The sequence below is a fragment of the Gracilinanus agilis genome, chromosome X, assembly GCF_016433145.1.
Source record: "Gracilinanus agilis isolate LMUSP501 chromosome X, AgileGrace, whole genome shotgun sequence".
Lineage (NCBI taxonomy): Eukaryota > Metazoa > Chordata > Mammalia > Didelphimorphia > Didelphidae > Gracilinanus > Gracilinanus agilis.
This window is the reverse complement of record NC_058136.1, coordinates 71,345,749-71,355,860: the sequence shown is the minus strand read 5'-3', so window position 1 is coordinate 71,355,860 and position 10,112 is coordinate 71,345,749. Positions and strand designations below refer to the sequence as shown.

Here is a 10,112-nt window from a genome sequence, read left to right as displayed (position 1 = left end):
ACAAAGGAGAGGATACTTCACGAAGGACGAGGACATGGTGTCTGAATGGACCTTGAAAGAAGGGAGGGATTTCAACAAACAGAGATGAAGAATGATATGAACAAAGGCACTGAGGAATAAAAGAGAAGGGGTAGGGAGGGTCTTCCAGGTTGCCTGGAACATAATACATTGAAGGAGAATAGTATGCGATAAGGCTAGAAAAGCCTTCTGGAACCAGAATGGAGAGGGCCTTAGATGCCAGAATCAAAAGTGTAGACTTTATGTGATAAATAATAGAGAATCCCAGGAGAGTTTTGAGCAAGGGAGTGGCATAATGATACTTGTATATTAGGAAGAGTATTTTAGCAGCTGTGTGGTGGAGGCATTGGAGAAGGGAGACTGGACCCAGGCAAACTGCTCCATTTCTGGGCCTCAGTCTGGCCTTAGACAACCTCAAAGAGCCTTTCCAGCTCTGACATTCTTTGGTTCTATGGTTTTCCCATGGAATGGGCCAACTCTGACTGTAGCCATCTGCCCCACCCCCCAGTGCTGGCAAGGCTGTCCCCAGCATGGAGAGGGATCCCCAAGGCAGTTCCTCAGGCAGTTTATCCACCCGTCCCTCCATACCCCACCCTGGCCAGCTGGCAGCTGTAGGCGGTACAGTCCAATGGGTAGGACAGACTGTCCAGGAAGAGGCTACTTATTAGAGGGGCTGGGCAAGGCTGGGGATTAGAGGCTCCCATTCCACTCCAGGACTGGAGCCTATTAAAAAGGCCTTGTCATTAGCCCAGAGCTGGCTCCACTAACCAGGTCCCTGCCTTCAGGGCCCAGATGGCCTGGATAATTGTTCTGTTCTTTCTCTCTTCTATCTCTTCCTGTCTTTCTCTGTTTCTCTCTTCTTTCTTCTCTCTCTCAGACTTTTCTTTCCCTGTCCATGTTTCATTCTCTTCTCTATACAGACCTGTCTCTTTTCTTCTTCCTCTGTCTGTCTCTCTGTCATCGCCTTTCTCTCTCTCTTCCTACTCATCTCTCCTCACCTCTATGTGTCCATCTTCTCTCTCTCTCTCCCTCCCTCCTTTTCTCTCTCTCTCTCTCTCTTTCTCTGTCTCTGTCTCTCTATCTGTCTGGCTCCCTCCCTTCGTTTCTCTCTCTGTGTCTCTATTTGTGTCTCTCTGTCTTTCTTCATCCTTCCCCCTCTCTCGCTCTTTGCCTCTGTCTTTATCTTTCTCTGTGTCTGTCTGTCTCCATCCTTCTCTCTCTCTCTCTCTCTCTCTCTCTCTCTCTCTCTCTCTCCTCTCTCTGTCTCTGTCTCTGTCTCTCTCTCTCCTCTCTGCCAGGTAGCCCTTGGGCTCTCATTCTACAACACAGCAGAATCACAGATTCTGAGTTGAAGGGACTTCCCAGGTCATCTAGTTCAAACTGATCCTTTTAAAATGAAGATAATAATGGCAAACCTCCCTCCTAGGATTGTTGTGATCAAACAAGATCCTGATTGTACAGCTCTTAGCACACAGTGCCTGGCACAAAGTAATATTATTCTTAGTATCAAGGATGCTGATCTAGAGAGTGACTTGCCCAAGGTAACACAACTAAGAAGTCCAGAATTGAGCTTCAAATGCAATGCCCTTTCTACTTTTATTTCTTTTCTTTTTCCTTTTTTGAACCCTTACTTTCAGTCTTAGAATCAGTACTGTATCTTGGTTCCAAGGCAGAAGAGCAATAAGGGCTAGACAGTAAGGGTTAAGTGACTTACCCAGGGTCACACAGCTAGGACTTGTCTCAGGCCTTCTGCTTTTATTTCAAGCTAGTTTATTAAGCTAATTTTTTTTACCAATTCCATGTAGTAACAAATTTCCACATAAGTTTCCCTGTTATATGATCCAGCTAGTTTCTATTCTGCCATTCACTCAGTGTGTTCCCTTGATAGATAGAGTCATTTGACTTCCTTGAAATTCTGTCTCCTCATCTGTAAAATGAAGGGCTTAAACTAGATGGCCTCCTGATTCCCTTCCAGCTCCCAAGCTGTGTGACCCCATGGTCTCCCAGGAGTCTACCTGTGCTGACATCCTCCTAGACTGTATGCTCCAGGAGGGCAGGGATCATGCCTCGGCTAAACTCCGTGCCTCGTCTAGTACCTAACCATGTACACGACGTGTTAGGATGAACAGTTCTCTGACATTTCTCGACCAAGCCAGCACAGTGAAAAGAGTCTTTTGTCCCCGCTAGGTCAGGTTCCTGGCTCTGTCTTTCCTTGGGTTCCCAGAGTGCCCAGATTTTCCATGTCCTCATCTTCTACTAGGCTGGGCTTCTCCCCAGCCCCTACACACTAGGTGCGCCCCTGCTTACAAGAGGTTGACATGTCAGTGGTAGATTCTCTCCCTTCTGGCCACCTACCACCCCCCCCACCCCGGCCCAGCCCGGCCTGGCCCAGAGCAGCTCCAGCTCAGTAATCTGCCCATCTCCAGTTTCTTAGACTTCCATAGTCCCTGCGCCAAGGGGAAGCTGGGAAGCCAGGCCTCACCCATTGAGAAGGAAGAAGGCCAGGCAGGCTCTCTTGTGTGGTTGAGGGTGGGGAGGCAGGGAAAGGGAGAGAAGCCCTGGGGTGGCCTGGGGTGATAAGGGCTGACAGCAGGGGACCCAGCTCCCAGCCTTCTATCAAACTGAGCCCTGGAGGACAAGGAGGCTGAGGATGGGGAAGGAAATAGGAAGAGCTGAGCCTGAGTTTTGCTGTGGCCAATGAGGACTTGGAATTGGGACAAACTCAGCTAACAAGAAGGGTGAGCTTGCTTTCTGACCAAGGTTCTCTGCTGTTTACACTCTTCTGCCTAGCGTGGCTTCCTTTGCTTCCCAATCACCCTCTCATCTTCCCACCCCAGAGCCCTTGCTCTAGGTGGGCCCAAAGGAAGATCTCCAGAAGGACTAGATGAATCGAGCAGGCCTACTGGTCTACCTTTCCAAGCGAGAAACGTTAGGACCCTCCAGTTCTCAGCCCAACTCTGCCTACTTCGATTCAGTACCCCAAGCATTTATTAAACACCAGCTGTATACCAGACACTATGTTGGTTCCCCAGCCCCAAAGGCAACGAAAGAGACAGCTCCTGCCCTCAAGGGACTTGCGTTCTCCTGGTTGGGGGGAGGATATAGCATATCCATAGATGCATCAAATCAAAATCACATACCTAAAAGTAATTTCAAGAGGGAAGGAATGCTAATCCCAGTAGAAGGAGGCAGGGAAAGCCTCCTCCAGGAAGGTAACAGCTGAGCTGAAGGCAGGAGTTTTACTGGATGGAGATGAAGGAGAACACTTGGGCAAAGTCATGGAGGTAGGAGATGTAATATGAATGGGATAAAAAGCAAGTAGAAAGGTTTGGCTGGAACAGAGAACATGTGACCTCAAGCAAGTCTCCCAGGCTTTTCGGGGCCTTGATTTCCTTCTCTGTAAATGAAGGGACTAGACTAAGTGATCTCAAAGTCCCCTTCACGCTCCAACATTCTCTTCAGAGGGGGATGGAGGAAATAGAAGCATCCCAGGCTGGGGCTGAAGTTGCAGCCCAGACAAAGGTATGGATGGGCCCCCTTGGGGGAGATTTGTTGAGCAATGCTCTGGCATTGGGTACCACTACTCTGCAGCAAAAATCACCTTGCCAGAACTGCCAAGCTCGGCTGATGGCCCACCGGCTGGAAATGTTTTTCCTACCCTGCAAGCCTGTGTGCAGCTGCAGCCCAGGCTGCAGAACAAACCCTGCTCTGTCCAGCGCGCCTGTTGGGAGAAAGGGAAGGAGGGAGGGAGGGAGGGGAGGCCAGAAAGGGTTTGTTTGCCTCTCATCCTCATTTCCCAGGAATCCAGGAGTGATGGGTGATGGGTGATGGGTGATGGGTGATGGGTGCCTCAGGCAGCCAAGGAGAGGAGGGTAATCAGAGCCCAGGCCAGAGGGACCTGGGAGCTCAGAAAGTCACACAAAGAGATCTTAGGGAGCCAACCCACTCATTTTACTGATGAGGAAACTGAGGCGTCATTGGGGGCAGCTGGGTGGCCAAATGGATTCAGAGCCAGGCCTAGAGATGAGAAGTCTTAGGTTCAAATATGGCCTCAGACACTTCTTAACTGGGTGGCCCTGGATAAGTCACTTGACCCCCATTGCCTAGGCCTTACCACACTTCTGCCTTAGAACCAATACACAGTAACTCTCCCACTAAGGGGTTAAAAAAGAAAGAAACTGAGGCCCAGGGAGGGGAAGGAACATGGACAAGGTGGCAAGTCAGTGGGAGAGTTAGATTTCAACTCCAGACATTGTGATCCCCAAGCCACTACAGTGAACTCAGGTCAGGGAGCAGAAGGCAGGATTCTGAGGGAAATGGGGGCACCAAGCATCCCTGTGAGTGAAATAGGCTGGAAGACCTGGCAGTAAGGGGGTAGCGGTGTCATAAGAAGCCATGTCAGGGCATGAGGATGAACATCCTTTTGGTTCTACTTCTCTGCCCACTGAGCTGTCAGCCTGTTAGCTGGTGGTGAAAGGGCCAGCTCTTGGATGGGCTGTTCTGCCCTGCCTAGCTCTGGCCCCTAAGCCAGGCCTGCAAACCAGGCCTTTTCGCCCCAAGCCCAGGGGGAGTTCAAGGGAGATGCAGGTCCCAAATGGCTCAAAGACCACCAGGAGTCAGCATCTTCTTTAGCCCTGAGACTAAGCTTCGGCCCCTTGGGTCAAAAAGGTGGGTGGTGCTACCCACTGAGCTGGAGTGACCTTAAAATGTCATCTAGTCCTAATCCCTTCATTTGACCACTGAAGAAATTGGGGCCCAGTGAGTTAGGTGATTTCCCCAAAGTCACAAAGAGAGTGAGTGTTAGAATTAGAAGCCGGGGCCTTTGACTCTACACCGAGCATTCTACCTTGAACCACCCTCCTTTTTCTCTTAAAAACCCTTCCCTTCCATCTTAGACCCAATACTGTTGTATTGGTTTCAAAGGAGAAGAGTGGTAAGGGCTGGGCAATGGGGGCGAAATGACTTGCCCAGGGTCATACAGCTAGGAAGTGTCTGAGGTCTTATTTGAATCAGGGACCTCCTTTCTCTAGGCCTGGCTCTCCATCCACTGAGCTACCCAGCTGCCCCACCCCCCACCTCCTTCTGATATATAATGAAAGCAAGCTCCAGGTACACACCTGTATTCCTCAGTTTCCTGATAGCTCAATTCTATCATCTTTGAGATCCTGCGATTCTGCGACTCACAAACACATGAACCACCTGGATCACCAGCATAGTGATAGCTCCCCAAGGTGCTCCTGGAAAGCCTCTGGGTCCTTGAATTTCCCTCCATTTCCCCAAAGCACAATGCCTCTCGTGTCTACAGAGCTGCTCCTGCCCTCTGCTCGCTGTCTCTCTCTCACTCTCACATTGGCGAGCCGCAGAGCTGCTTCCATCTCCATGCCCTTGGCCCCAGCCTTTCAGAAAGGGCTCCTTCCCTCCCCCCCCCCCACATACAGCCGAGAGCTGGGCCATCCCGAACCCACCGCACGGGGGACCTTCTCAAAGCCCCCTCGCCCCCCGCTGCTATCCAGGCCAACTCCAAGGAGTGAGTCACTCCCTAACTACTGTGTTTCAAGCATGTGGAATGGGTCCAGGGAGGCCCTCCTCCCAGCTCCCAGCCTGGCCGGGGGATGAGTAGCTAATTAGGAAAACATTTCAATTGCCTAATTAAGCTGTGTCCTGCCTTTGGAAGGGATGCTGAAGGGGTGGAGCTGGGAGGGCCCGCTGCTTCCTGCTCCAAGGTCTGCTCCCAGGCCCTGGTTGTTTTATCCTACCTGGACTCTACCTCCATCAGTCTGCCTGATGTGTGTGACCTTGGCCAAGTCCCTTCTCCTCCCTGGGCCTCAGAGTCCCTTTCTGCAAAACAAAGGGGCTGGCCTCTGAGGTCCTTCCCTGCTATGTCTAACATCCCATGTGTGACCTTGGCCAACTTACTTCCCCTCCAAGGCTCTGCATCAGCCTCCCTAACCATCTCTTCCCCTGACTCCTTGTGTGCACTCCTCTCAACATGGACACCTCTCTGTCTCTCTCTTTCTCTGTCTCTCCTCCCTCTTTGTCTCCCTTCCACCCTCTGTCTCTGTCTCTGCCTCTGTCTCTCTCTCTCTCTGTCTCTCTTTTTCTCCATCTCTCTGTCTTTGTCTTTCTCTATCTGTCTCTGTCTTTCTTTCTGTCCCTCTCTCTGTCTCTCTGTCTCTGTCTTTCTCTCTCTGTGTCTGTTTCTCTCTGTCTCTGTCTCTCCTCCCTCTCTGTCTGTCTCTCTCTCTTTTTCTCCATCTCTCTGTCTCTGTCTCTCTGTCTCTGTCTTTCTCTCTCTCTCTGTCTCTGTCTCTCTCCCTCTCTCTGTTTCTTTCCATCTCTCTGTCTCTGTCTGTCTGTCTGTCTCAACCTCTCTCTGTCTCTGTGTCTCACTTTCTCTCTGCTTCTTTTTCTCCCCCCCAGGAATACCCTCAGCCATGATGTGCCTCTGGCTTCTCAGCTCCCTGCTGGCCCTGAGCCAGGCTCTGCCCTTCGAGCAAAGGGGCTTCTGGGATTTCACCTTGGACGACGGGCTGGCCATGCTCAATGACGAAGAAGCTTCGGGAGCTGACCCCACCTCGGGCCTGCCTGACCTGGATGCCGTCACCCCCACCTTCAGTGCCGTGTGTCCTTTTGGCTGTCACTGCCACCTGCGTGTGGTCCAGTGCTCAGACCTGGGTGAGAAGATGCCTCGGGGCGAGGCGGCGTGGGAGGGGGGACCATGGTGAAAGGGGGGCTTTAACTCCCCGCTGTCTCTTACCAAGTCCTGCCAAATTCTCATCTGTTGCCACCCTGCCCACCTCCCCCACCCCACATCCCTGCTCTCTCTCTAATCCAGCCTGCTCAGACTTTCAGGCTCCTCTTCCTACAAATCAGCCCTGATCTCGGCCTTCCCCTGCTCTAGAGCCTTCCATAGTTCACTATTGCCTGCCTTCCCCTGCCTGGTAGTCAGGGCTCTCCACATCCTGACCCCATTCTCCTCCTTATTGAGCCCAGCTGCACCCCCAGAGGATGCTTCGTTCCAGCCAGCCCAGGCCCTGTGCCCATACTAGCTTCATTCTTCCCCCGTTGGGCCTCTGACTCTCCAACACCTCCCCTTTCATCCCTGTCTGGCCCAGTCCCAGCCAGCTGCCAGACAAGGGCTGCTACTTCTGCCCGTGAGCGAGGTCCTTCTTGCCGAGAGCTCCCCAGGGCCAGGGGCCAGGTCTCTGCCTTCCCTCGCCTCCCAGTGTAGCTGCATGAATTAAGAGCTTGAGAGACGCATGGGAGGGAAGAGCAGTGGATCCTTCCACCAGCTGGGGCAGGGCAGGTGAGGGGGAGGCGCAGGCCATGTGCCATTGTCCCCATTTTATACATGAGGGCCAGACAGGGCTGGAGAGGAGAAGGGACTTACCCAGGGTCATGCAGTTCCCCAGCAGCAGCAGAGCTGGGACTAGAACTCAGTTCTCCTAACTCTTAGCCCTGACTCCTTCTACTCCTGCTCTGCCAGCCAAGTTAGGTGTCCCTGGGACTAGTGATGTGGATTCACCCGGACTGTTGGGATGGGGGGCTCTTGCTGCAGGTTTGAAGGCTGTCCCCAAGGAGATCTCCCCAGACACCACCCTCCTGGACCTGCAAAACAATGGCATCACTGAACTCAAGAAGGATGACTTCAAGGGACTCCAGCATCTCTATGTAAGACCCTTTCTCCCTTCCCTTCCAAGACTGGGGGCTCCTCTGGGTCTGGAGGCAAAAGAAAGGGAGGGTTCACCCCCCAGAGCCTGGTTATAAGTATGTCTGGGTGGTTTGGATGCCTGATTCTGCAGGTTAGAGGATCTGAATCCAAAACCCGTCTCTGATGCTTCTGTGTGACCTTAGGCAAGTCACTTCTCTTCCCTGGGTCTCAGCCTCCACCTACGTAAAATGAAGATGTTGGCCTGGATGGTTTCAGAGGTCTGAGCTCTGGCCCTGGAATCCATGTGGGGTAGCATGTCTGTATGTGCCTGTAAGGGGAGAGGAGAAGGATAGTCCCCTGCCTGTTCCCAGTCCTTTCATCTTGACCCCAGAGTTGAACTGTGGAACTGAGGGTGGCTGTACCCAGAAAGGTCCCCCTTGAGCAGGAATTTTCTCCTGAGCCTGGCTAATCAAGCCTCTGATCCCAATCTCCCTGCTGGCTTGTGGCTGAAGGTGAAGTCAAAGAGAGACTCCTGGCAGGCAGGCCAGCCCCCTGCGCCCCTGGGAACGGAGGGTGCACAGGTTAAAAACTCATTTTCTGCTGTTCTAGGACAATAGCAGGTTCAAATCTCTGCCCATGATCCCTGGGCCCAAATGGAGCCCTTCTCACTTTCCTAAATGGCACATTTTCTCTTATTACATGAGCCCCCTTCCCTCAACCCTGGGAAACAGGAGGGCCGTTGTTGTTGGGCCCAAGGGACAGAAGTGAGTTGTTGCCAGGGTCAGAGGCTTCCTAGATCTCACCAGAGCAGGTGCCTTCGAGGTAGGAGGAAGGGATGGAAAGGGCAGAAGGACGAGAGCTTCCTCCTCTTCGGCAAGCTTCCAGCTGAGGTTGGATCACCAAGTTGGCCAACCCTTGTGGGATATGTCAGGGAAGGGATACCGGATTTCCGTTGGGTTGACCTTGGAGGCTCTGTCCTTCTCATCTCAGGCGCTGGTGCTGGTGAATAACAAGATCTCCAAAATCCACCCGAAGGCCTTCAGCCCCCTTCGAAAGCTCCAGAAGCTCTACATCTCCAAGAACCACCTGGTGGAGATTCCCCCCAATCTGCCCAGCTCCCTGGTGGAACTGAGGGTCCATGACAACAAGATCAGGAAGGTGTCCAAGGCCGTATTCAGCGGGCTCAGAAACATGAACTGCATTGGTGAGTGGCTGGGCCTCCCCCCCCCCCCCACACACACACACACCCGCCCTTCACGTGGGCAGGAGGATGCCATCTTGGGCTCATCTGATGGGCCAGGAGACCCCCAGGGGTGAGAGTGTATCTGCCTGTGGGCTGTGAGACAAGGAGATAAAATTGTGTGTGTGTGTGTGTGTGTGTGTGTGTGTGTGTGTGTGTGTGGCCTCCCAGTGACCGCTCTTCGGGAAATCTTCACAAAGCCCAATCACATTATTCAAAGCAGAGGCCCTGGGGTGCTCCATCAATGCCTATTGATTCTTCATTTGCACGCAATTCTAATGAGCTTGTCCATCCGGTTTCCCTGACAACGGAAAATTAGAAACAGTAAATGATGTGGGGATGGGGGTGGGAGGAGGGGGGTGGTACCAGCACGCTGACAGCCGCGAGAAGCGATCACTGCTAGAATGACAATGAGGCCTGAGGGAGGAAAGCTCTGAGCAAAGCCCCGAGGGTCCTCACTCAAGCTCCAGGGCCTGGAGGAGACTCTCACTTTCAGCTTAGGACAGCTCCTGCCCGAGGCCTTTCTGTAGAGGAAGGCAGGGCTCAGGGTGTCTTCCAGATGGCTCGAGCCCACACAGCCTGCCTGAGCCTGGGCCTCTAACCCCACCCTGGGCCTTGGCTTCCTGGGGAGGAGAAGGGAGAGGAGAGAGATTCCAAAAGAGCTGTGCAGGGCCGGCCAGCCTCAAAGAGCTGAGGTGGAGGGCTGGAGGGCTGGGCAGCAACGCAGGAGGCCCCGGCTGGCTACTCAGGCTATGCCAAGGGGGCCCAGATGTCTGGGATGGGGAAGTTTGGGGGAGCTTCTCTGCCCCAGGCCCGGTCCCTCTGGCCTCCTCCTCTACCCGCCTCTCCTTTCCCTTCATCTCTTCTCCCTCTCCTCATCTTTTCTCAGAAACTTTCCCTCAGTTTCCCTTACTTGTCCTTGTCTCAGCTTGTCTCTCCTGCCTTTGCCGATGCCCTCAAGTTTAGTATTGGCTGCCAGGTGGCCACCAAAGGAAGATGAGCAGCTAGTTGGGGCCCTGGTGCTCCCTGAACACCCCAGGAGCTTGGGCCACACCCTGGCAAGCCATCTCAGCAGGGCTCAGGAGGAGATGTCTAACAGGGAGTGGGCAACTCAAGGAGCTCTCAGCAGGGAGTTTTCGGGGATGTCTCTAGGGGACACCCTCTGTAGGGAGGGGTCAGGGCATCGCAGCAGGGACCATCTCA

The 10,112-nt window shown here is 53.2% G+C and overlaps 1 protein-coding gene across 1 annotated transcript in view; it reads left to right on the top strand.

Annotated features, from left to right (window-relative positions):
* The first annotated feature begins 6,446 nt into the window (after window positions 1-6,446).
* BGN (biglycan) overlaps window positions 6,447-10,112 on the top strand; it is a 44,204-nt gene continuing 40,538 nt past the window's right edge. The window contains exons 1-3 of the mRNA XM_044682908.1: window positions 6,447-6,693; window positions 7,577-7,689; window positions 8,660-8,873. Of these exons, the coding sequence (XP_044538843.1) occupies window positions 6,453-6,693; window positions 7,577-7,689; window positions 8,660-8,873 (568 nt within the window). The 5' untranslated portion in view covers window positions 6,447-6,452. The remainder of the gene's footprint in view (window positions 6,694-7,576; window positions 7,690-8,659; window positions 8,874-10,112) is intronic.